The 25,842-nt window shown below is 50.3% G+C and overlaps 2 protein-coding genes and 1 long non-coding RNA gene across 3 annotated transcripts; 2 read left to right on the plus strand and 1 right to left on the minus strand.

The window, feature by feature from the left end:
• Positions 1-69: 69 nt before the first annotated feature.
• On the plus strand, positions 70-4,071 carry YOD1 (YOD1 deubiquitinase). Its single transcript, XM_069875857.1, has 2 exons — positions 70-347; positions 977-4,071. The coding sequence occupies exons 1-2, from the start codon at positions 140-142 to the stop codon at positions 1,681-1,683; spliced, it is 915 nt and encodes a 304-aa protein (XP_069731958.1). The 5' UTR covers positions 70-139; the 3' UTR covers positions 1,684-4,071.
• Positions 4,072-10,959: 6,888 nt separating this feature from the next.
• Positions 10,960-14,842, plus strand: C24H1orf116 (chromosome 24 C1orf116 homolog). The gene is made up of 3 exons (XM_069876158.1): positions 10,960-11,143; positions 12,387-12,564; positions 13,037-14,842. The coding sequence occupies exons 1-3, from the start codon at positions 11,051-11,053 to the stop codon at positions 14,266-14,268; spliced, it is 1,503 nt and encodes a 500-aa protein (XP_069732259.1). The 5' UTR covers positions 10,960-11,050; the 3' UTR covers positions 14,269-14,842.
• A 6,615-nt stretch (positions 14,843-21,457) lies between these two features.
• LOC138730737 (uncharacterized) lies at positions 21,458-24,751 on the minus strand. Its single transcript, XR_011339091.1, has 3 exons — positions 24,698-24,751; positions 23,880-24,012; positions 21,458-22,880 (listed from the first exon to the last, which is right to left on the minus strand). It is a non-coding gene; the product is annotated as an uncharacterized lncRNA (long non-coding RNA).
• Between the last annotated feature and the right edge of the window lie 1,091 nt (positions 24,752-25,842).

Here is a 25,842-nt window from a genome sequence, read left to right on the forward strand (position 1 = left end):
CGGGAGTTCTCGCGAGAACTTGGTGGCTGGATGGGCTGCGAGATCTCGCGAGAACCGGCTGGAGGAGGAGGCGGGGCGGAAGCGGGCGGAGGCGGAAGCGGCGGGTGAGGCGGCGGCCCCGGCCCCGGCCCCGTCGAGGATGCTGCGGCTGCGCTGCAAGGCCCGGAGCGGCACCCACCCGCTGCTCGGCCTCACCGCCCACTCCCGCCTCCGCGACATGCAGGCCGCCCTGACCGCGCTCACCGGCGTCCCCGCCGCCGCGCAGCGCCTCCTGCTCGGCTTCCCGCCGCGGAGCCTGGACCTCAGCGATGGCGAGCGGCGTCTCGGCGACCTCGGGATCCACTCGGGTGAGGGCGGGGCGGGTGCCGGCGTTTTATGGCCTCGGCTGCAATTACCTTAATTAAAAGGGGCTGTGGCCCCGCGCGCCCCTCATTAGCCTGTTCCTTCGCCGGGGCAGCCGTCACTACCGCAGCGCCGGTGGGGCTGGAGAGGAGAGGGACCTGGGGCACGGTAAGGGTTGGGGATCCAGGATGCAGTAGGGGATGGAGAGTTGGATCTGGGACACAGTAAGCGCTGGAGACCTGTGACATAGCAGGGGACAGGGACAAGGAGCCAGGAGGGGATAAGGACCTGGATCCCCAACATAGTAGGGAGCAGGGACTCAGAGGTTGGTTGGGGTTGGTGGCAGGGATGCAGGACCCAGGATGTGGTAAGGAGGGCCCTGAGAGTTGCCACAGGCTGGGGAACTGGTCCTGTGACACGGTGAGTGTGCTGGAGCCCAACACATACACTCCACTGGCGAGTTGTGCTACCGGCTGGTTTGGCTGAGGCTGTTTTTTACAAGGACACGGTGCTCTTGGAGAAAATGGGTGTGATCATGCACCATGCACTGGTGCTTTTCTGTTTTAGGAGCAGCAATAGCATTAAATCCTACCTGTATATTCCTCTCACTTCTTTCTCCTTCTGTATTTGACAGGTGATACACTAATAGTGGAAGAAGACTCATGCAAACCCAAGACTGACTCGCCTGTAGTTGCCAAGAGAACGATGTCTCACTCAGTTAGGGAAGCCGTGCCCGTGCTGGCGAGGAGGGTTGTGCCAGCAGATAATTCCTGCCTCTTCACCAGCGTGTACTATGTGGTAGAGGGAGGCGTTTACGACCCGGGCTGCGCTCCGGAGATGCGCAACCTGATAGCCCAGATAGTAGCGAGCGATCCTGAATCTTACTGTGAGGCAGTTCTAGGGAAAACTAACACGGAATACTGTGACTGGATCCGCAGGGAAGAGACTTGGGGAGGAGCCATCGAAGTGTCCATTTTATCCAAGTTTTACCAGTGCGAAATCTGCGTAGTGGACACGCAGACTGTCAGGATTGACCGTTTTGGGGAAGATGCCGGTTACACCAAGCGGGTCCTTTTAATTTACGATGGGATCCATTACGATCCGCTCGAGCGCAAAATCCCCGACTCGAACATTCCTCCGCAGACCATTTTCCCTACGACTGATGACATCGTTCTTGCACAAGCATTGGAGTTGGCGGACGAAGCCAGACGAAAGAGGCAGTTTACTGATGTGAATCGCTTTACGCTGAGGTGCATGGTGTGCCAGAAGGGACTGACCGGGCAAGTGGAAGCCAGGGAACACGCCAAGGAGACTGGACACACCAACTTCGGAGAGGTGTGACGTCTCCATGAAGATGGTTACATCGACTACCTCACCGATCCAGGATAAAATTCTGGATTGCCAGATAAGCTGTATGTAATCATAAGATTCCGTTCACAAAGCTTGAAAAGCGTATTAATGATGGCCGAGATGCACAGGTTTGTTATGGTTAGTGACTTTTCCAATGGGTTTGAAGTAGGTATCTTCTCGCATGCTAACTTATAGTCCTTTGGCAGGTGGAATACACTGGCAGCTGCAGCCTGATTTCTGAAGTAATCTTCTCTTTGTGTATATCACGTACAAAACCAGGCTTGTTCAACACTAGCGTAACATCTAGCCTCTAAATTACTGAATTAATCTCTCTGTATTGTGTTTTCTGGGTATTTAAATTAATCTAAGGGTTTAAGAAATGCACGTATCAGCATTACTTACATTAAGAATTAGACTCTGCACACACAAGCAGTTCTTGCAGGGGAAATGGCTCATTTGATGCACAATTTTTAATGGAAAGAGGATCTCCAAAGCTGCCCTGTGTTATGTTACTATCAGAAGTAGAATGTGTTGTTCGTGTGAAGTCTTGGCTTTAGAGAAAGAAATGGCCTCTAAGCTTTAAGGTAGCCTTCTTTAACTTACTGAGTAGATGGTTACATTTTGAATAAACTTACTAATCCTCTGTAGGTAGTTTTTAGTTGCTTGAAAAGTAACCAACAACCCCCTGGTGTTTACACTGAATCAGGACATAGGCATGTTTCTTGAAATACTTCGGATTCTTCTCTGAAGTTTGGCAAGAGGGAAATGTAGTAATTAGGGAAGTGACTTATTCTGCATCTGTTAACTGCATTTAAGCAGACTTCACTCTGGCATAGCCGATCACACAGTGTTACCAAGCTGGATTCCGAATACTGTAAATTAGCACTTTAAGGAATAGTTCTCACTCTTGGCCGGTAAGAAGTTTTGCCCCGTGTGGAGGGACAGAGTGCTGACCCCGAAGGGAAGCTTGAAGTTTCATCATCTGCATTCTGCCTTAACGCGTTGGATTTGTCACCGGTGACTGTTCAGTAGCAAGACTTTAATTCTGATAATGAAGGGTGCAGTTTCATTTCCGGAACAAAATAAGCTATGTACACTGCCCTACTTCTCGTACTGTTCAGAATCAGGGAGGCTGAGGTTGGTTTAATATCTCTTAACCTCACAGCAGGGTTGTGAGGCTTAACTATAAGTGCTTTTGAGGTCTTGTAAAAGGTGCTGTAAAGGTGCATATTACTGAAAGGGATTTTTTTTTTTTTCTTTTAAATGCCTGCAACACATACTTGTTTTAATGAATTTTAAAATCTCAGCCTGCTGTTCTGTCACTGTTTCAAGTTACCTTCCTTGCACTTTTACAACTGGGGAGTGAGAACGTGCATCCGCAGACAGGCAGGAGTAAACCCACTTTCCAAGTGGAGGCTAAGATCTTGTTTAAAGGCCTCCATTCGTTAAGGCATCTAGCTAAACCCCTCATGCAACAAAAACCTCTTTCCTATAGAAAGCACGTTTCACTGAAGTTCCCAGGAGAGGCTCCCGGTTGGACTTTGAAATGCAGGAGGGTCTGATTGAAAAATGGAACCTTAATCACATAAGTGCTTTGCTGAATTGAGGCATGAATAATTAAGTATAAAGAATAGGATGACCTAGAGCATAATGGGCCAGGTTTCATTTTAATTCAGTATTAAAATAGGCAGTAGCACTGTCAGGAGTTGCCTAGAGAATGCCACTTAGCTTCCAGTGTTAAACCCCACATTGCTTTTAGCCTATCATTAGGAAAAACCCCAATAAACCCCAACATTAAAACCCACCCTCTAGAAGCTGATGCTTAAAAACCTAAGCAAGTACCTGACAGTTCAAAGGAACTTGAAGATTACACTGTGTTATAACTACTTGAGCTGAAAAAATTGTCTGGGAGGGAGACCGAGAGACTGTGTACTCAGCTTTCACACTGAAGCGGTGAGATGCCTGGACACGGAGCGGATCCTCACCGTTTGCCACCTGTAAACCGGACAGAATACCTACCTCAGCGAGGTGCAGGGGCAACTGCCTTTGAGGGTCTGGAACACAAGTGGGGATTTAATGTATTTATTGTCTGCCATGCTTGAAAATGCATTGGCTTTGGGGAGCAACACTTAGATTTTAGCTCTGTATCCCAGGTGGATTTCTGGGAGTGTATGAAAATATTTTTTGGGCTATTTCTCAGTAGCAGTATTTAAATAAGCCAATTTTAAAATCCAGAGTGTTTAGCTTTGCTCTGTCACCTTTGCATTGAAAGTCTGCTGACAGAGACTGGGTTCGGTTTGAGGGGAGGTGTCGATATCCCTGCTCGGGTGTTTTCTTTTATTGCCTGGATAATAAAACCTCTTTGGTTAAAAACTGTCATCTGAATTGCTGTAATTCATCTTTGTAAAGGTGATGCTGTTCGATGCTGACAAACTAAAACCGTTCCCCCTCATCCTATCCCTGCATTCCCTGATCAAGAGCCCCTCCGGAGGCCGCTTGTGGTGGTTTTCAGGAACAATGTTTCCTGTACACATGCTGCTTTTTCTAGAGACCTGTTCCAGAACACAACAGTGTTGTAATCGTGATCTGCTCCAGGGCAACAAAGCCCACGCAGGAACACAGCATCCATTGTCAGAAACATTTCTGATCCAAGCAGCGTGAGCTGTCGAACCTTCTCCAGTACCAAGGAAGCAAGACTGAGAACACAGGCACAAAGGAAGACAATGCAGGGTTTCCCTGCTGACTGCCTTAAACACAGAAACCCATCGTTCAAGGGAGATTTTGGGAAATTAAGACTGATGCGCAACTGCTAAAGCATCTGTGTGTGGGAGATGTCACTGCCTGCAGCACCTCGGCTCCTGCCCCACACAAGCCCACCCGTGGGTGAGCCCCGCAAACCTCTCTGTGCCACCAAAACTCTTTAATGAGCACGGCAAAAAAAACTTCAGCTTGCTATTTTGAAAATTACAACTCTCCCCTGTACAATTTAAACATCTGCCTGCGTTTTCAATCAAATGCGTTCAGCAGTAAAATTGCCATCAGGTTTTGCTTTGCTCTGCTCTAGACTGGGCAGAGTAAAATTACTTCAGAGTGGCTGAAATCAATATTGCTTATTTGCTCTGATTCTGAAGGCTCCAGAATGCCTTCAGTGACAAAAGAATGCAGTGGGGGAGTTGACAAAATGAAGTTGTCCATGACTGCGGCGTCCTTGTCTATTATTTTTAATTACAGCCTTGGGGAAAATGTTTGGAGCTATATTAACACGGAGAGCTGACTCCTTGTTTCTGATGTAGAGTTAATGCTAACTGAGCTAAGGAAACAGATTACCTCAGTTCTCTACCTCTTCTCCAAAAAACAGGGGTAATAAATAGGGTTCCTTGCTTGGTTCATAGCCATATTAAGAGTTAATTAGTTTTCTAAACTGCTGCGTAATACTAGGTATTAACTACCCAGTGTTTTCCATAATTGATTTGTCAGCACGCACACTCTCCATACAATTTGGTCTAAGGAAAGTATCCAACAGTCCTACAGAAGCAAAAAAAAAGGTCGTTACCTTAACAAGAATGCTTATCGGTGACGCCACGCGCTGTGTTTCCTCCAGGGCCAGGACAGAACCATCCCTGTTCTTTTGTTTATGAACAGGGCGAGGCGCAGCAGGTCTGGAAGCTGCCAAAGTCCTTTCACTGTGTGTCGTTTGCTCTGCCTCGTTTGGCTACTTGCATATGTTTCGTGCCATTGATATGAAATCACACCTCGTTTTGGATTGTAGCTATTTATATTCGCTGGAGGAAGAGGAATGTAGAAAAAGAACAGTTTGGTTTTGGTTTGTTTTTTTTCTGGCCATCTGGTTCAGAGAAGTTCAAGTCTTGTCTTAGTGGATCAAGGCATTTTTCTGACCTACAGAGAGACCTGCAGGCAGCATCTTGATCAGGGACTGTAGGGGTAGGATGAGGGGGAACAGTTTTCAGCTGAAAGAGGGGAGATTGAGATGAGATCTTGGGCAGAAATGTTTTGCTGTGAGGGTGGGGAGACCCTGGCCCAGGCTGCCCAGAGCAGAGGTGGCTGCCCCATCCCTGGAGGGGTTCAAGGCCAGGTTGGATGGGGCTTGGAGCCCCTGATCCAGTGGGAGGTGTCCCTGCCCATTTCCTTGCACAGATGTCAGTCCTTTTGCTCTCAGTCACAGTTTCCCTGTCCTAGAGGGGCTCCTCAGTCACGCTCTTTGTATGTACAAGAAGAAAATAGCTCTGGCTTTGACTTGCTCCCTCCATTAAAGCAGGCTCAGAACTAAGTGCTGCTTTACAAACCTGGCTCTTTAAGCTGCTGCACCATCCAGCCCAACACCAGTTGACGCTTCCAGAAGATCTGGAGCCAAGTCCTACTCACGGCTCTGCAAGCACTGGCTGGCATTGCTGCTCTGAACGCACCGCGCCGGCCTCTCCTACCTTTGCTGCAGGCCAGCGTGGGAGAGCAAGGCTGCCTGGGGGTCCTGGGAGCCTCTGCTGTGTTGATTCGCTCTTCAGCACACATGGTCCCTTTTGTAACCGTGCCCAGGTGGGGCTCAGTAATGCTGATGGGAGCCTTGATGCTTCCTGGCTCATCAGTTTTCTCTCCATCCCATCCCATGGCTTTAAATAGCTGATATTTCCACTTCCCTGTTCTCTGTAGCAGAGAACACACATTGCAACACAGTCTTTTCCTAGGAAAAAAAAAATAAATTGTTGAAACATGAAAACTTGAATGCATCCAGCAGCTCTATCAGTTTTGGAGTTTGCTGCAGGGTTTCTGCTTGTTTATTTATAGTTGTTCAGTGAGGAGCACCTTGCACAGCAGACTCAAGTCTGTGCTGGGGCTGGGAGAGGGGAATCAATGGCCAAGGCATTGGATATCAAAGAGGAAAGCTGTAATTTTAATAGGAGAGCAGGGCAGAACAAACCCCAGAGTGTGCATGACCTCAGCACCCCCTCCTCTAGCACACAAAGAATCACAGGGGCATAGAATGTCCCGAGCTGGAAGGGACCCACAAGGGTCCAAGTCAAATAAAGCTCAGTGGTAGAGCTTCCCTTCTAAATTGACTTCTTACTCATCTTTACAAGAATCTCCTTGCAGCATACAGCAACAGGCAGCAAACCTTTGCTCTCTGGGAAAGCTCTGGTGATATGCAAGTATCTACCTGTACTACCAACAATCTGTGGGTTGAGAGCCAAGAAAGAATCGGGTCCTTCCCTGAGCTGAGGGACCTCCTGCACTCAACCGCCGAAGAGAATAAACCTGTTGTGAGGTATCGCATCCAGCAGCACCCGGCGCAAACACCCAGCAGAAGGGCTTAATTACTATGTACAAAGGCACTTTGGTCAGGGCTCCGCGTTCGGCTGCTCCGCGTGTCAGCGAGCAGCTATGCTGCAGAACAGGCTGGCGGATTAAGGAGTCTCCAGTGAAACCCGTGCTGAGGACATCAGAGGACACCAGCCAAGCTGGGAAGTGAGTGAGTGAGTGAGTGAGCTGGGTGGTACCGAGCAGAGCTGCCCGCAGCCTCCCGGGCACTGGTGCTGCCTCTGCCTGCACCGCGCTGGCTCCCAGCAAAGCTGCTCGGGTAGGGCTGCGCGAGGCTACGGCGCACGAGGACTCAGCCGCTTCGCGTTAGGACATGAAGGTGCTTCAGGGCTTTGGCTGTGTGGTAGCAAACCTGCCTCGCACGGGTGCGAGATGAGTTTCCCTCAGCCCGCTGCAGCAGGCTGCAGGTGAGGGGCTGGGGGCTCACCTGCAAGCGTGTACCTGCCGAACACCCAACCGCCGAGCACCCGCGCAGCCTTATCTCTGCCGGGGAGGTGAGTTAATGTGTAACCCGGCTCTGTTTGGTTAGCCCAGCAAAGCAAAGAAGTCCTGGGATAGGCACGGCCGGGACAAGGATTTGGGCAGCACGGAACGACGGACGTCTGGTAAAAAAAAAAGAAAAATAATAATAATATCTATTCTTTCTTATTCTTTGCTTTTCCTGCTGAATGCGCTGAGTGCCTCTGGGTGAGATGCGGGGCTCTAGGCACCTGCAGGGCTGGGGACGTGCTTTGCTTTGGAAGGCGAAAGCGTGCTGGAGGTGGCACCAGCGAAGGTGGACGAGGTGATTTGAAGGTGGTGGCAGGAGGAAAGCTGAAGAGATGAGCAGCTTCCAGCAGAGGGACGGGGAAAACTCATGCTCGGGACAACAAACTGCTCTGTGCACTTGGTTTACTTGTTTAACTAGGAAGAACTATAGATCTGCTGCCATCGTCTCCTTTCCCTCTGAGGCTGGATCAGTCCCGCTGTGCCAGGAGCGGATGGGAGGGTACCTGCAAGCCATGTTTTGCATTGTTTTGTGTTTCCAGCTGGCCAGGATGAAGCCCTCTTGCTGTCAGCTGTAAGGCAGAGGGGGTACAGCTGCTCTGCCTTAGACAGCAAAAATGTTGGGGTTCTTTGCCTTTTCTGGAGAGCTGTGATAGCGTGCTGGTAGCAGTACCAGGCTTTAAAGAAAGTAGCCTCTTCCTATAATGCAATCGGCATTAATTGCTACCCAGCACCTCTTAGATGTCCGAGGGCTTCGTCAGCTTTGTAAAGGACAGTTAGGGCAGCAGTTACAGAAGCTGCACGAACCAGCCTTTTATTTTAGGCTAAAAATATTGCTTCTTCCAAAAGCATTTTTAGTGCGGCAAGATACATACCACTGAGAAACAGCTTTTCGAGTCCCATGACTTTAAATGTAAAGTGCTCAGTCATGTTTTAGTTTGTGGCTGAACTGCTGCTTTGTTCAGCGAAAGGAAGGAACAGGAAAATCCTTCTGAATCATAAAACTGTGATTTTTCAACACCGGTTTTCCTCCTTTTCCAAGTCGGATGACTGCATTAGAGCCCTAATCGCATCAGGGAACCAGGGGCAGGAAAATGAACTTCTTGTTTCTGTGTAAGATCCTCTCCAGCCTTGAACGAGCTCCAGGCTGAACTTTGCCTCCCCATGAGCTCAGCAGGTGCCAAAGCCTCAGCAGCTGCTTTCTTTTTCTACAAATGCTGTTTGTAAATGATTTCTGACCATGGTGGGCAGCCTCACGGGGAAATTAGCTCTGTTGAGACCCCTCATTAGAGCTGGGCCAGGCTGCTGCTCTGGAGCTGCCTTGCACCGTGGTCGCTGGGCTCCGACCGGCTGCTCCAGCTGCAGGGGCCAAGTCTGAGCAAGACTTTCGCTCCCCCAGGAGTGTTTTGCTCTCTCAAATCTGTGTAGCAGGCAGCGAGGAGCGTTGCAGCAATCCTGACCAAGCAGGCAGTCGCCTCTTGCTGCTTGGAATCAAATTCTTACTTCACCTAGCAAACACGTCTGGGTGCACAGCAAAACCACGCAGCTTGTAGAAGCCTAAAACCCCCTAAACTCTAGCAGCTAAAAGCTCTGGCTAGAAAGCCAACTAAATTCAAACAATCAAGGGTACTGCTGCTCCAAAACCAACACTTACCAAAATGTAATTTAGCAGTAAATAATCCAAAGCCGAGACTGAAATATTAAACTCCTCCCGCATGGAGGGATCAGATCTGTCAGGGCGTGGGTGGTGAAATCTGATTTTTGCGGCATATTCCAATTACAAAGGAATTCTTTCAGGGTCTGACCCTCTGAACAAGCAGCCAGTTCTGCTCGCTTATCGCTAGATCTAATTCCCTGATCCTGCTACAAGAGAAAAAAGCAGCAGTGTGCATGTCATGGCCAGGTTACAGCACAAAGAGCTCCTCTGTCTCCTAACGAGCAAATCCTCTTGCGTGGGTCCGTGTGTGTTGGAGGGGGTGTTTGTTTTGCTGCTCTCATTAGCCTGGTTCTCCTCTCCCGAAGAACGGGTGGCGCGCGTGAAAAAAACACCTAATTGGCGGTGTCAATAACTTTGGGAAGGTTAATATTTTATATTCATAAGTAATTATGCCTTTTGTAGGCTCTCTGGCCTCTCCCCGCAGGCTGCGGAGCTCTCTTGGCTGTGCACCCTGCGAGCATAACTGGCCCCTCCGTGCTTGGAATGCTGAGGGCAGGTTGTTGGTCATGCAGCTACTGCTGCATCCCGGTCCCACTGATGCTGGGGGCATGAGCTGCATCCCTCTGGGCTGCATCGCTGCAAATAGACAAAAAAAAATAGACATCACAGTGCTGCTCGCAGCCCCTCGGGCACGGCTTCAGCCTGGGCACAGCTCCCAGCGCTGCCCTGCGTCCTGTGAGCTATGCGAGGCATGTGCCCACACACACCCAGGCGCACCCTGAAGGTACAGGGGCTCCTCCCCGCAGCCACGACACCTCCGTGGCCCCCGAGGAAAGGTGGCAGAGGAAGCTCTTTGCCAGGAGGAAGCTGGAAGCAGAGCGAGGCTGTGACTAAACAGCAGCGTTTTGGGTCAGTGTGGTCAGAAGTTTGAGAGCACGTCAGCTGCGGCGGGTGCGGAGGAGAGAAGAGGTCCAGGAGGCAGGGCTGGGCTGGGATCACTGGGCAGGGTCGCTGCTGCCAAGCTCCGAGGCTGAACTGGGCTTACGGACTCTTCCTTCACTCAGGTACCACCTTATCATAGAATCACAGACTCACCAGGTTGGAAAAGACCCACCGGATCATCGAGTCCAACCATTCCCATCAATCACTAACCCATGTCCCTCAGCACCTTGTCCACCCATCCCTTAAACCCCTCCAGGGAAGGGGACTCAACCCCCTCCCTGGGCAGCCTCTGCCAGGGACCAATGACCCTTTCCGTGAAAAATTTTTTCCTAATGTCCAGCCTGACCCTCCCCTGGTGGAGCTTGAGGCCATTCCCTCTCTTCCTGTCCCCTGGCCCTTGGGAGAAGAGCCCAGCTCCCTCCTCTCCACAACCTCCTCTCAGGTAGTTGGAGAGTGCAATGAGGTCTCCCCTCAGCCTCCTCTTCTCCAGGCTAAACACCCCCAGCTCTCTCAGACGCTCCTCTTGTTCTCCAGCCCCCTCCCCAGCTTCGTTGCTCTTCTCTGGACTCGCTCTAGAGCCTCAACATCCTTCTTGTGGTGAGGGGCCAGAACTGAACACAGGATTCGAGGAGTGGTCTCACCAGTGCCAAGTGTGTATATATATCTGTGCCTCAGAGATGATTAAATCACCAACACAAGAGGGCCATGGATGGGCAGTCCAGAGCTTCCTCTTAGGGAAAACTTCAGTTCCAAGGGTGCTTTAACAGAGCCCGGCTGCCCCTTCTGCTGGAGAAAGCAGTCTAAGGTCCAGGGCACTTTCATCCATCGGGCAGCTCCACAGCATGCTTGCCTCACCCTATGGGTCTCGCAGCTTAACACTTCTCCTTTCTTCTGCCTCAGCCGGGACATCGCCCCGTGCCGGACGCCGCGGCGGCCTGGGATATGCCTAGGAAGGAGCTGGGGCTGGGGATGGCTGCCTGCAACTCCGGCAGCTGGGACAGCATGGTCAGCACAGCCTCCAACGACTCGCAGCGGGTAAGTGACCCCTCTGCACCCAGCCCGGGCACGGCAGCGGCTCAGTTTGCCCCTCGCAGTGGCTGAGGAAGGATTTCAGTCAGATCTCAGCTCAAAACTGCTCTCCGTGGGTGCTTTGGAAGCGCCAGGGCTCCCCCAAAAACAGCAAATTGCTAAGAGCAGTGCAAGGACCAAATTAATTCCTGCCCCGAAGCACTGCCAGACTTTCCCTCCAGCAATCAGGAGCCTAAGCTGCTTGGGGAAACGACACTGAGAGCCCAGAAGCTTCTGTGTTGCCTGAAGATGCAGAGGCAGAGAGTGCAGGAGCAGCCTGCGAGATCCCCAGTTTGATAACTGGGTCAGACTGGCTCCAACCAGAGTGACTTCACCTGGAAGAGACAGCGAGCCGCACTCCTCCCGGCTGGCAAGAGATTAATTCCCTTGTTAAGGCAGAGATGAGTTTGGACCAGGGGGTAAGATGTGTAATTTTTCACTATCTGTCCATTAAAGCTTGTTTGTCTCCAAACACCGATTCCAAGATTGATGGACTAATTACATCCTGTCTGACGTGGAGCATAATTGATACGTGCTAGCGCAGCGCTTGGTCTCGAACAGGTTTTCCATTTGATGCATCGCAAACCAGAACCAAACCCTCTGAAATTTATTAGGGATGGAAAACTGGTTGTGATATTGCATGGTAAAAGATTTCGATAGGTGTCTCCTTGCAAAACAACGCCAGCTGGGATGATTTCTCTTCTGTGCTTGTTGATCTGATGCACATTCCATCTTTTCCTGCGCTTCAGTTTTTTTCATGACACAGAGCACGTATCCCCTTGGAACTCGGCACTTCCAGAACAACCATATCTCACGATACTTAAAGTACAGCAGAAACTAAATGGGATCTGGCCACAATCCTTTCAAAGCTGGGGTATGAAGAGAGCAAGGAGAGGGATCACCACCCCCAGAGAAGCCTTCAGCAGTTATGATGCTTAGACAAGATTTTAAGATTCAGGTGTCTATACCTATAAGACCACCCACGCTACCCATGGTATTTCAGAACAAACTAAAGAACTAAAGGTAGGAATCAGGTTCCCAAGTTAAGAATTACCCATCTTCTGGTGCTCATAGGAAGTTGTCTAGTTTCTTGTAGCTGTTAAGTACCAACTTCTGAAGACTCACTGCCCAAGTCTCCTCTTAACCACCAGGGCTGTGAATAACAACACACCTCTGTCTCCTGCCTGCACCGCTCTCTTTCTTTTTCCAGAGTGATAACAGTTACGACTACTTATCCGTGGAAGAAAAAGAGTGTTTGATGTTCTTAGAAGAAACTATTGGCTCACTGGATGCAGAAGCAGACAGTGGGGTTTCTACCGATGAGACTGACTACGTGGAGCCCTCCCAGCTACCTGGGACACGGTCCAAGAGAGACTCCGCTCACCAGGGTAAGCTAGAAATCATAGAATCACATGGGCTTTGGGTTAGAAGGGACCTTAAAGATCATTGGGTTCCAAACCACCTGCCTTGGGCAGGGAAATCCATGCTCCAGCCCTTTTCCAAGGGGACTCTCCCACTGGGATGCATATATGGCAGGCAAGGAAGGAGCATTGCCCCAGTGTTGTTCTTGTGATAAGCTAAAACCAGCTTGTTTTCACCACTCCGCAGTGAGACAGGCAGGGCAGCAGCTGCATTCTCCCAGGTTTCCCATGCAGGAGCTGCTAGCAGCGAGCAAGGTCAGCGGAACTGCAGGGCAGAGCATCTTTGCTCATGCTCTGAAGAGGCTTACACAGATTAACAAGGCTCTTTGTTCATCACACCCTTTGTCAAATCCAAAGTATCTGACTTTCTTAGCAAACAGGAAGATGTCCTGTGTGTCTGCAGAACAGCACATGACTTCACATCTCTCTCTTTGCCTAGATGTGAAAAATGGGTCTCCTCCTCTGAGTGAGGGTCAGCAGCGTGCAGCTGAACAGAAGAGTGGCAAGAGCATCTCAGTCTTCCCAAGCTCAGCTCCAGCAGTTGTTCCAAGCCCAGGATATTACAGTCTTCCAAGGGACATCAAGGCAGCAAACACACAAAGAGCAAATGGAGCTTCTGGCAGCAAAGCAACGGTCCGCACAGTGGAGGGTCCAATGCCAGGAGGTAAAACTCCACAGGACGTGGCCAAGGAAGACAGGCTTGACCATACCAACACAAGAAACCAGATGCAGTCCAGGGGATCTTTGATTATCCAGTCTCTGGATCCCTTCCAGGATGACCTAGTGAGCCACGAGTGGTCACGCAGCAGTCATTCAGATTCCAAGGGGGAAGCAGCCAAGGAGACCAAGACTTGGACTTCATGGGGCCAGCCAGAGAAATCTACGTTGGGAGAAGCCCCTAAAGATTCTGATGCTAAGCGTGGGCCTCCAACTGCCCCCAAACCACGAAAATTGCCACCAAATATTATCCTGAAAACCAGCAAAAACAGCGCAGTGCCAGTTGCCACGGAGCCCAGCCAGAAGGTGAAAGCACCACCTCTGCCCTCAGCCAGCTCTCAGCCTGGCTCTGCCGGCGATGCTGCTACTGAAAAGGTGAACTCAGGGCACCTTGACCCCAAGGAGAGGGAGAAAGCCCATCGGGAAGCATTGGAGAAGCTTGGACTGTCACAGGACAGGAAGGAGCCCAGCACCCACCTTCAACCTACTGTGCATCCCCAACTGAGGGAGATGCCATCTCCCATCTCTGGGGATTCCAAGGCTCGCTCTGAGGCAGCGGAGAGGTCGGTGCCAGCTATCCGGCAGATGACCTTCAAATCCAACACCCTGGAGCGTTCCGGCGTGGGGCTGAGCAGCTACATGGCCAGCACTAAGGAGCAGAACGTCAAGACCAGCAGCTCCTTGGGCAAGATGTCTTTCATCGAGCGGCTCGCCCCGAGCTTCCTCAGGAGCAGCCGCCCCCGGCCAGCATCCCTCGGGGCAGGGAAGGACTTTACCACTCTGAAGGAGCCCGAGCAGGTGGAGCAGGAGAAGAGCAGCAAGCGGCGATCCCACCCGCTGCAGGGTTTCCCCAGGCCAGCTCGCTCCTGTGTCAGCGTGAAGATTTCCCCCAAAGGGGTGACCGATGAGAACCGTCGAGAGGCACTGAAGAAGCTCGGTCTGCTGAAGGAATAGCTCCATGACTCACAGGGCTGCTGGAAAAGGGACTTTTCATCCTGGATCCAGGTGCCTTCACTGCCTGTCCTCCAGCAGCACAACCACAAGCATCTTCTGCTGTGATCTTCTGCCCCAGCATCTTGGGAGTGGTACCACGAGAGGTATTCGGGGCTTCACACTGAGTAATGCCACATGTACATAGGATTTTGCGTGTAGCAGGTGTACATGAGCTATTTATATAAAGAATCACTCAGCATGTGGATGGGGCATAGTCTTCTACAAGGTCTTTGATGCATTTGGGGATTCATCGCAAGAGGGAAACTGTGGAATTGGGGGTTTGGCTTATTTTAAGAGGGGTTGCCTGTGGATAAAGCCCCTCTGGGAAGAAATGTAGGATTCCGCTGCTCCATAGGATTTGGGGGGGGTGGGGTGTGTGTGTGTGTGTGAACTTTATCAAAGCCTGTGAGGCTTGAGCACTCACCTGCCCCGTGCAAGTGCCTCCAAAAAGCAACCGCTGCCACGTTCAAAACTGTCAGACCAGCAGGAGCTCAGCGATGCTCCCAGTGCAAGAGGCTGGTGGCTGCAGAGACATCCCACTGCCTCCTCCAGCATCCTGCTCTCGCATCCCGCCCGGATCAGCACTCAGCGGACGCACAAACAGCCACGTTCATCGTGAAGCGACAGTTAAGAAGCAACAGACTGAGTGGCAGAACCAGAAGCGCTGCCCAAAACGGGAGAGACGCGAGTCTGAGACAACACCATCTCATTCCCTTTCAAACTATCCTCACACCTTCCAGACCCAGCTGACGCTGTCAATATTTGTGCCATCTCCTTTTATAACAACGGTAGCTTATTTCTGGAATAAACTTGTATGTGAGCAGAAAATGACTGTGTAGTATAGATTTATGTTGCTCTGGTAATGGTAAACAGGGAATTTTAACCTCAGTCTGTCTTAACTTGAGGAGTTAAGGACCCAGACAGCAGCCAGGCGTCGCAGATGTGGAGGTCTGAACCAGATGTTTGGGTCTCCTGCAGCCCAGGACCCACATGAGACAGGATTTTGTGTAAGTGCTTTCAGCACAATGAACAGAAGAAACTTCCACAGCATTTCCACTCTGGGATGGGTGACACGGGACCTGCTGCTGCCCCTCTGCCTTCTGCACCATCTCCTGCATCAGTGGGGACCTCCCAGAGCAGCCCCGTTAGCCGAGAAGCTACCCAAACAGCTTAGCTTGAAAGGATCACTTTAATTCCTTCATGAAAAAAATAATTCCTGCAATCCTGGCTTTCCGTGTCGGGCGTCTAGTGAGCATCTCTGCTAATAAAGCAAGTGCCTCTGTTCCTAACAGGCAATTTAATTTCAGAACTGATGCAGGCTTTCTTTAGAGAGAGGGCCTGTGGAGGCAATGACACTAAACAATGTACTGACGTTAATTAACTGCTTGCAGTATTAAGATAAATCTGCATTCAATCGTTTTCATCATTGACCTTGGAGTACAATCAGCTTTTCAAGACAGTATTGTGAATACTGAACAGGCTCGTATGACAAAACCCAGAGCCAGGCCTCTAATTCGTAGAATCGTTGGATCATTAAAGCTGGAAAAGACCTCCAAGCTCATTGAAGTCCAATTGTCAGCCCAACCCCTCCATCCCTTAATGAACATCACTCCACCCCATCATAGTTTAATAAGTAATCTTTGCGACTGAGATTTCTGCTAGGAAGTCTTATCAAAACTTTGCTTTGTCACGCTGTAGCACACCCTGATTTTGACTAAATAAGCCAAGATTTGGAAGAGAATAAGTTTGTTTCCAAATCCATTTGGTTTTAAGAGAAGTTAAGGTTCTGTTTCAGGCCAAAAATGTTTTTAATGAAATTTAATGCTGTCCTCCTTTCTTATTAAATAAACAGGGTGAGACTCCCTCCGAGACTGCAGGAGTCACCGATCTGTGTTATGCAAGTGATGTGCAGCGAGACAGAGCATTAAGTAGCACAATGCTGGAATCCACAGGAGGCAAAAAGGAGAGGTCAGAGTGGATGAAAATGCACCATTAAACCATGTAAGAGCTGGTTTCAGAGGGCTGGCCCCTTCACTCACAGCTTAGCCTTGCAGTTTGCTCTCCTCTTTCATTTGTGCTGTGTTCTCCCTGCCTTTAAAGTCAATCATTTGCACTTGAAAGTCCACAGCCTGAGGAGGGCTGGGTGGGAACCTCTCCTGCTGCCTGTCTGCACATCAGGCTGGTTGAAGCCTGCCAGTTCACTCAGGCAACACCAGATATTCCCCTTTTTTGTTTGTGGGAGCAGCCTCACATTTACAGTCACCTGGATAATCGCTCCCCAACCCTGGCTCACTGAGGCAGCGAGGAACACAGGGAGCAAAGCTCCCCTGCCCTGATACAACCCATAATCCATAGATCCAAAGGAAGATTCTTACCTTTGCTCTAGCCCAGCATCCACCTCTCATCAGCAGAGTCTCCAGCAACAAGCTGCTCCTCAGCCAAGTCCCTGTGGGATGCTCACCATCACCTGGTGTCAGAGCAACCAGAGCAGCCCCAGTTTGCAAACCAGTAGGAACCTGAGTAGGGTGAGGAGCCTCTCTTTTACAAGGGAAAAAGCTGGTGGGCTGTCAGATGAGCTGCCATGAGCCTCAGCTGTGCTCCTGCAGGCACCTGCACCCACGCAGCTGAGCCCAGGAGCTGCAGCAGCACCTGCTCCTCTCCCAGGGTCTGAAGGGAAAGGCTGCTCCCACGTATTAGTGCCAATTAATTAATGCATTTGAGGGTGTCTGGGACATGGATGGGAGAAAGCAAGAACAGAAACAAAATCCAATTCCAGCTGAGTTCAGAGAGTTTTGTCTGCATACCTCTGAAAACAGGCTTTGAACGACTCAATTCTGGGCTCGATTTATGCCTGGACAGTAAAAATCATAGCAGACCCCAGCCAAAAAAACAGCTGTGAAGAGAGGTTTTAGTAGTCCAGAAGCAGAAGAGATGCTAAATGTACCCTCGGTGCCTTAATGCAGATTATCCAGACTGTGTTGACACACTGCAATGATAGAAAAGACCCAAAGAAAACACTCAGCTTTGCATTTTGCATGGAGTATTCATCTACTTCTTAACTATCAGTCCCATCCTGGCTCAGACATATCATTTCCATGTCTACATAAGCCTGTCAAGACCTACTGTCCCAATTAAAAGCATCCTTGTGCGCATCTCTCATTACAAAGATCAAATTCAGGAGCAGGGGTTTGTTGAATCCCGGTGATATCAAAGGACATCGCTGTACAGGGCCACAGTCTCCAGGAGAAACTGGTCATCTTAATAATAGACTTTGTCACCGTGCAGCAGCATCAGGGCTGGTGTCAGCAGGGAGCCTTGGGGCTGGTGTCCTGCAGGAGGTCGGGGAGCTGGAGTTGGCTACTGTTGGTCCAAGACACCTCCACGTGGAGAGCATCAAGTCTGGGTTGTGAGAGGGTTTCACTGGAGTCGTCCCAGCTCCGTGATAAAGGTCTGTAGACGTCTGAGGGTGTTTAACCACGTCCCAGTGGAGTTTGTACAATAAACAGTAGCTGAAGCTCACGTGTAGGTGGAGAGGAGGACCCTATGGTTCCTATCGCCCCAACCAGCATCACTGGCCATGCAAGGAGGAAGGCAGTGGGACCAGACCCTGGGTCTGTGTTTAATGCAACAGCCTCCTGCTTCAGCTGGACGTCTGGGCGATGCTGTAATCCTTGCAGGCACGCTGCAAACCTGCAAGCCTCTCAGTGATTATGATAAACTAGGGCTTTGTGGAGACTGAACTGCTGCTGGGGTTCAGCTCATGTCACCCCGTCCCAGATCCCCCTGCCCAGGGCTGAGCCCAAACTGCTCCTCAGCCTTGAGCATCACCGGGGCATCACTCCAATTACACCAAGCTAAGCAAGCCCCGGCTCTTTAATAATGAAAAATCAGCGTGGTAGACTCTCAAGCATGGAAGCAACACTCTCTGAAAACTAGATCCAGGGATTCTCATTCCTGCTCTGAAAACCCCAGCTCTGGCTCTGCCACAGCAGCTCCTGCTTCAGGCTCGGTTTGCTGCTGGAATGCCCTTGGCAGGGAAGGGGGGTGAATATGCTCCTGCTTCCTGGCATTCTCAGCTGTTCTTTGTTTCCAAATCCCTTTAACTTTGAATTCCAGCAAGAGACAGAAAGGGTCACTGTTGCTCCTTGCACAGGGCTCTGTGCGCAGGGATATCTGGCTTGTTCCAAGAACGCTGCCCTAGCTGGAGTTTAACCATTAACTCCTATGGGCACTGCAGAGTTGTTACGATTTATTCCTGACAACTCTGACTGCAGACAAACTCTGCCTGGATGCTGACAGCAACCCTGACAACCGTGCCTCGGTAAAATGGGGGCTCGGAGCATCAATGCTGCTTGGTGCCTGTGCTGCTGCTTGTTTAGGCTGCTCATAGAGAAGATATTATCATTACGGGAAGGAAGAGAAACTTCCTTAACTGGCATAGCCCAGAAGAACAAATTCCGTAACATGTCTAAAAGATAACTCTGCTTTAGCCACAGGACAAGGTGCAAGGCAGTGGTGCTCCTCCAGGAGCAGTTCTTTCCTTGTGCTGCCACCCCTGCTGCCTCACTAGACCCATTTTCCCCACTCCCAGCTGCCTATCGCTCCCAGCTCTTTGTAAATGATGCTGAGAAAGTGGCCCTTGTTGCTCCCAGTGCTGCCACACCTGCTGAATTTATTTGCTCTTTTTGTTTAAAGGAGATGGGGTCTCCAGATGTCCCTGCTCCAAAAGCTGGGGGCGGTTTGGGACACCCGGGGACCTTCTGCAGAGGCTGAGATAGAATCATAGAATGGTTTGAGTTGGAAGGGATCTTAAAGATCATCTAATTCCAACCCCCCTGCCATGGGCAGGGACACCTCCCACTGGATCAGGAAAGGTTGCTTGTTTCTACCCCTTCAAATCGTCTCTGTCAGAGGCAATCAGCCTCCACCCAAAATATCTTGCCACCTCATTGCTCTTCAGAGCAACTTGGGGCATAGAACCTGGCCCGACTGGCTCCTCACCCGAGAGCTCGTTTGGCAGCAATCCCGCTGCGCCTCTAGCTGCCTTTGATCTCTCCCTTCCTAAAACACAGCAACGCCTGGTGCGGGTCGCCCAATTTTCCCACTTCTCCAGTTATTCTGCTCCTGTCTATCTGCTCACGGGCTCTGGTATTTGCTTGGGGAAGTAGCAAGGAGCCCAGGGGGTGCCAGACCCCAGCAGCTCACAGCCTGGGGGCAGAAGATTTTGAGCACCCATGTCCTTTGGACATCGCAGGAGCGCACAAAACCTGCTGCCTCCAAACCACTGGGGTCTGGCATCCCCCTGCAGCAAGAATCAGCAGCACAAGTGGAAGGGTGATGGGTGAGGGCATCACCCAGCCTCAGCAGGGACACACCACGAGGCTGTACACTCCTCGTGTCCAAGCTTAACTCATCAGCAGCAGGATGCTGTTCTTCTGCTTTCAAGCCCTCCTGCCCAGCTTGACTTCCCCGAGCGCATCCATCCATTCCAGATGTGCTCGTGCCTTGTGCCCCTTTCAATAACAGGAAGGAAATGCAGACCCCGAGCTGGGTCCCACCTCACACCCAGAGAGGTCTGGAATCAGCATCCAAATAAAACCCAACATAAGTCACTAGAAGGGTCATTTTCCAGCTGTGGCTTTGGGATGCTGGGTGCCCCCCTGCTAATGGATCCATGAGAAAACCAGCAGCAGGTATCTCAGGCTGCTCCCTGCATGCTCCGGAGCTCCAGGACAGAAGGTCCAGCCTGCTCCTGGGGCAAACTGCACAGCCCCGAGGAGAAGAGCCTTTTTACTCAGATTGAAAAGACAGATGTGGACAGCAGAGATCGGATGAAGCTGGGAAAGAAGCCTGCTGTGCTAAGAAGAGCCACAGCATCACACTGGGGTTGGAATTAAATGATTTTTAGGGTCCCTTCCAACCCAAACTGTTCTATGATTCTACGATCTGCCACCCCTGGGGATGAGCAGAGGACTCTGGGCTGTTCCCCTCCCCAAGCCATCCCTGTGCAGGATCTTCACCCTTCTTCTTGCACCCTCATCTCCCCAGGTACTTCTTGGGAACAGCAGTCGTGCCACCACCCAGGGATGCACTGCAGGTGACACCAACACAGGGTGGCAGTGCACACCTGGGGAGCACAGCCCAGCACCCCGCAGCCCTCCCAGAGGCGAAAAACCCTGCCAGGGCTGCTCCTCAGAGGAGATTCCCAGCCCTGAGAGCCTGTGCATGCAAGGGGGTTGCTGCTGGAGGCACACACAGGCTGCTCTCCCTGCAGGGTCGAACCCCGCTCACCCACAAGGTCAATCATAAAGGATGCACAGGGATGGTCCTTCCCATATCCAGCTCAAACCCACACCCAGGGGCTGAGGCTGGTAGGGATGGGGATGCAGCCAGCCTGCCTCCCGTGCTCTCCCAGCAGAGTGTTCTGCACCTTTCACAGCTTCACAGGTTGTAAAAGAATAGTTTAGTAAAAGAAAAGAATGCAAAATACCCGGTAATTAACCTGGTGCCACAGTTAAAAGGAATTATTAACAATGCTGTGGAGGGAGAGAGGCTTTGCCTTACTGGAAGCAATAAAACAATTATGAGAACAACCTTTGTGCACAGAGAACACTTCCCAAACTCAAGGCATAAACATGCCCCTGGACTTTTTGGTCTGCCTCCAGAATTAAGGTCTCTTGAGGGCAGCTGCACTTCTGCAGCCCTTGGTCTGCCTGTCCTTGTTGTCCTGTGCTGGGTGTCCATGTGCTTTACTCCCACATCAGCACACGGGGACCTGCAAGGACACTGCTGCTGTGCTGCCCTTCCCCAGCTGTCACCCAGACAAGGCTCTTGGAGACCACCCTTGCCCCGGGATGAGGTTTTCCTGCAGGACAAGGACCACCAGCTCAGGTCTGGTCCTCAGCTCATCCTTGGAATCCCCCATCTCTGCCCTGCAGGAAAGGCATCAGCTCAGCTTCTCCCCTGCGCCCTCAAATATAAATCTGCAAGGCATCTCTGAGCACCCAAGGAAGGGGGTGCAACCTGGGGAAGGAGCTTCCCCTTCAGCATCGCTTGACAGGGTCTCTCTGGACAGTGGACTTGTCAGGGCTTCCAAACTCAATATTTCAGCATGAAAAAAATAACACTGAGCAGCCTTATCGTTTCCCACCATCAGTTTTGTGTAGCACATTTTATTGCTACTGCAAGGGCACTCCTATTGCTTTGTTACAGATAGAGTAAATAAATGTCCTTAGGAAAATTAGTTCTGTGGAAGCTTAATTGATAGGAAGTTTATGGCACAGGTATGGTACAAAATCACTATTACTGTAATATAATAATAGCATGATATATATAATCATGGCATGACAAAGAAAGCAAAACCGATAACAGAATTTTATCTTCATGCAGGGAGACTCCAAAGTGCTTCAATGATTGAAAACAGGTTGTGTTTTGTGTAAATCAAAGCACGCCTGTGCTCAAGGAGGGGACAAGCAGGACCTTTGGACCCCACCAGCTCAGAACAAAGTCATTTCTGTCCACTCTCCCCTGAGCATTTGGAACCAGACGCCACTTCTCACACAGCGAGTGTTGTCCTGCAAACCCTGGAGACACTCGAGGTGCTGGGACCAGCCCAAGACATTCTCAGAAGAGTCACGGGGAGATTTCCTTCCCTCAATCATTTTTATTTGAAGGAAAACAAACCCCCTGTGCCTTAGTGATGCACCAACTCAATTTCTCAACTTCTATTTAGCTGCTGGGCAGCCCAGCTCAGTCAGGCTGCTCTGCAATGATCTGATACAATCACGGAATCATTAAGGTTGGAAAAGACCTCTGAGCTCACCCAGTCCAACCCCACTGTGCTGACTCAGCCACGTCCCCAAGAGACACAAAGTCTACATGTTTCTTGAACCCCCTCCAGGGATGGGGGCTCCACCACTGTCTGGGGTAGCCTGGTCCACTCTTTCAGTAAAGGGATTTAAAGGTCTTTTCCAACCTTAACGATTCCATGATTCTATGATTCTAAGAGGTATCTGAGCAAGCTCTGCAACACTAAGCTTCAATCTCAGTGCAGGGACTGTTTTATAACAGATTTTGAAGCAGAAACCATCTTTTTGCCCTGTATTCGTGAAGAACATGGCATCAAAAGACAAACGTGAATCATAGAATCATAGAATAACCAGGTTGGAAGAGACCCACCGGATCATCGAGTCCAACCATTCCTATCAAAGCTACGTAAAGCATTCAGGTTCATTCAAACCACAGCAGTTTGAGGAAACCTGCACCAAGTTCTACTTTTTGTGAAGTTCTCTGCAAGGAATTCACAGCGAGGAGCGGTTTGCTACTAGGGTTGAGAGAGCTTCGCTTGGTGTTAAAACTTTGCAAGCTGTCTGTAGAGCAGGGGAATTCCTCGCAGACTCTTGCAATTTCTGCTTCTGGCCTCTTCACATTTCTTATTCCCTCCCGTGATGCCATCTGCGTCATTAGGTGGCTAAAAATGACTATTTTTGGGGTTCCGTACTCAGTACATAGGTGGTACCTCTGCTGCTCCCGTAAGCATTCTGACCATCTCCAATCTGCTCAGCAACACACATCTGGAATTAGGAAAAACTTTAGTGCATCCATTTTCAAACTCTGGACATGAATATATTGAAAACAGAACTAAACATTGAGAGCTGAACGACAAAACCCACTTTATTTGGCTGAATTCAAACTGGACACAGGGCAGGAGACAAGTTCCAGCAAGACAAGTGTCCAAACCTAAGGTAGGTGATCCTCAATTTGCCCTTAAAACATTTTTTGGAGTACAATACTATGATATGATATGATATGATATGATATGATATGATATGATATGATATGATATGATAATCATACGAGCTACTTGGATGGATTTCACTATGAAGTGTAACAGATTGAAATTTCAATCATCATTTCTGTAGCAATGAATTTACACTGAAATCTTTCAAAGAAAGAAAAACTAGCGTGCTTTTTTCCTCCTTTTTCGAGCTGTAAATTAGATTGGTGACTTTTTTTGCAAAGAACACACGCAAAAATGGTGTGGGCGAGGTAAATCCTTATGCAAATACACACAGAGGGTCCCTGCCCTGTTACGCAGCAGCTCCCTGCTCCAAGCCCCAACCAACCTGACCTTGAACCCCTCCAGGGATGGGGCAACCACCCCTTCTCTGGGCAACCTGGGCCACTGCCATCCCATGGTTCGCTTTGTAGTAAAGGATTTGTATTTGTAGCTCTTTCTTTTCACTTTCTGTTGGGTTTTAATGCCTATTTGCTGAGGAAAGAAAGCAACGTAAAACCTCTCCTCGCTTCAAGCCTAAGATCAAATGAGATTAAATTTCAGCTGACAGCCTGTTCTGCAGGTGGGAATCCAAGCTCATGGTCCTAAATCAGTGCTCACTCTAAGGGCATCTTCACACAGATCCCCCAGGAGCTCAGATAAAGCTGTGAGAGCAGAAGCATAGTGAGAAAGACCTGGCTGAACACGAATTTAGCTTCCTCCTAACCCATAAATTGTTTGCGCTGCGGGTCAGCTGCCTGCTCACAGAACTTCCCGCACGTCAGCCACCACATACCTGCAAATCCTGTTGTTCCACACCAGGTGGATGCTGCGGGTGACCCAGGAGAGGTGGTTGCAGTGCTGCAGGTTCAATAAGTGCAGTCAGGGCTCAGCTGCAGGTATCCAAGACAATCTAACTGGTTTTTCCCCTGGAAAAATTGAGAACTCTTTATTAGCAGCTTAAAAGCCCTTGATGATCATAGAATGGTTTGGGGGATGGAAGGGACTTCAAAGCCCATCCAGTTCCACCCCTGCCATGGGCAGGGACACCTCCCACTGCATCAGGGGCTCATCCAACCTGGCCTTGAACCCCTCCAGGGATGGAGCAGCCACCGCTGCTCTGGGCAACCTGTTCCAGGGCCTCCCCACTCTCATAGTGAAGAAATTCCTCCTCATGTCTAGTCTAAATCCAGTTTATCCCCATTGCCCCTCGTCCTGTCACTACACGATGGTCTTGGCAGGCACAGTTCATGCTCCCCGAGGCTCTGTGGGAGAAGAGGTGAGTGTAAGTAGAGCTGTGAAGTAGTTGTAAGTGATCTTAAAAGGTCACAGGTGGGTGATTGTGTAAGCCTGGCTCACACCTACCAAGAGGCAAGGAGCTTGGAGGCACTTCACACCTCTACTGTTAATGGACCAACCCCCTGTGATGAGCAGGGACACCTCCCACTAGGATCAGGTTGCTCAAAGCTCCATCCTCCTTTAAAATAAGGACTCAGAGCATTTTGAGTGCATTCTTTTTAACTCCTCCTTGCTTCGTGGCACTGAATAAAAAAAATCACCATTTTTTAACCGTCCAACCATCCTACGAAGAGATTTTGCACAGTTTCAACTCACCTGTGCAGCTGCAATGAGGAAATCGCAGAGGTTCTCTTGAAGCTGCTGCCCCTTGTCAGGCTACGCAGAGCTAAGTTGACTCGAACATCTTCCTCGCTGTTTGCTGAGGACACAGAAAGCTGTTTTGCACAGGCAGATGTGGTCAGCCAGCTATGCAGAGATACCCATGCATCTCCACAGCAGAGCTGCCTCATCCATGGGTTAAAAAACCAGAGGGGAACCTGGCCAAAGAGGATGCTCTGCCAGCTGCGCCACCGCAGTGCTTCACCCTGCCCTGAGAGGGGAACCAAGAGGAGAACCAAGTGCTTCTGCAGTCCCATCCCACGTTTCCTATCGCAGAGGGGTGGGCTGGGTGGGAGCTGAGTTTGCAAGCCAGGAGTTTGTAGGTGGGGGAAATGCATGTTCTCCAAGCATCAGGCTCCCACGGGCATCCAGCCAGCAGGATGCAGCCGGGCACGGTGATGGGCAGGAACGAGCCTGACCATGGCATTGAGCTTCTCTTGTTTCCTCATTCATGTTTCCCGAATGCTTTGAAGTGATTCCAGTGCATTAACGAGTATCAAGTAAACCATGTGATTTCTGCCTCTTGGGGTTTTATGGGCAGTGGGGCTTAGGCGAAGAGCAAACAAAGAATTTTAGTAGAGACTCTTTAGGATAAAGCCTGGCAGTAATCCACAGCCAATTCTTAACTCAAACAAGGAAGAAATTCCTATCTGAAATAGAGATCTGTGAAGGGATAACAACAACCCAGACAGAGATGAATTGCAGGGAAGAGATGAATTGCTTGTTCACCCGACCCTTAAACCCCTCCAGGGAAGGGGACTCAACCCCCTCCCTGGGCAGCCTCTGCCAGGGACCAATGACCCTTTCTGTGAAAAATTTTTTCCTAATGTCCAGCCTGACCCTCCCCTGGTGGAGCTTGAGGCCATTCCCTCTCGTCCTGTCCCCTGTCCCTTGAGAGAAGAGCCCAGCTCCCTCCTCTCCACAACCTCCTTTCAGGGAGTTGGAGAGAGCAATGAGGTCTCCCCTCAGCCTCCTCTTCTCCAGTCAAGAGCTGCAGAGTACTATTAGCCCTTCTTATTCTTTCTAAAATCCCCTTATCTTCAGGCTGGGAGCTGGGAGGGATGCAGGAGCTCCACTCAAAT

This window comes from Phaenicophaeus curvirostris, chromosome 24 (assembly GCF_032191515.1).
Source record: "Phaenicophaeus curvirostris isolate KB17595 chromosome 24, BPBGC_Pcur_1.0, whole genome shotgun sequence".
NCBI classification, from domain to species: domain Eukaryota; kingdom Metazoa; phylum Chordata; class Aves; order Cuculiformes; family Cuculidae; genus Phaenicophaeus; species Phaenicophaeus curvirostris.

What these genes read in the sequence shown, in the direction of transcription:
- C24H1orf116 (XM_069876158.1), top strand. Translation starts at nt 11,051, where the DNA reads ATGCCTAGGAAGGAGCTGGGGCTGGGGATGGCTGCCTGCAACTCCGGC. An exon ending in CCTCCAACGACTCGCAGCGG is followed by an intron (nt 11,144 to 12,386) that starts GTAAGTGACCCC and finishes TTCTTTTTCCAG; the next exon opens with AGTGATAACAGTTACGACTA. An exon ending in GAGAGACTCCGCTCACCAGG is followed by an intron (nt 12,565 to 13,036) that starts GTAAGCTAGAAA and finishes CTCTTTGCCTAG; the next exon opens with ATGTGAAAAATGGGTCTCCT.
- YOD1 (XM_069875857.1), top strand. Translation starts at nt 140, where the DNA reads ATGCTGCGGCTGCGCTGCAAGGCCCGGAGCGGCACCCACCCGCTGCTC. An exon ending in CGACCTCGGGATCCACTCGG is followed by an intron (nt 348 to 976) that starts GTGAGGGCGGGG and finishes TGTATTTGACAG; the next exon opens with GTGATACACTAATAGTGGAA.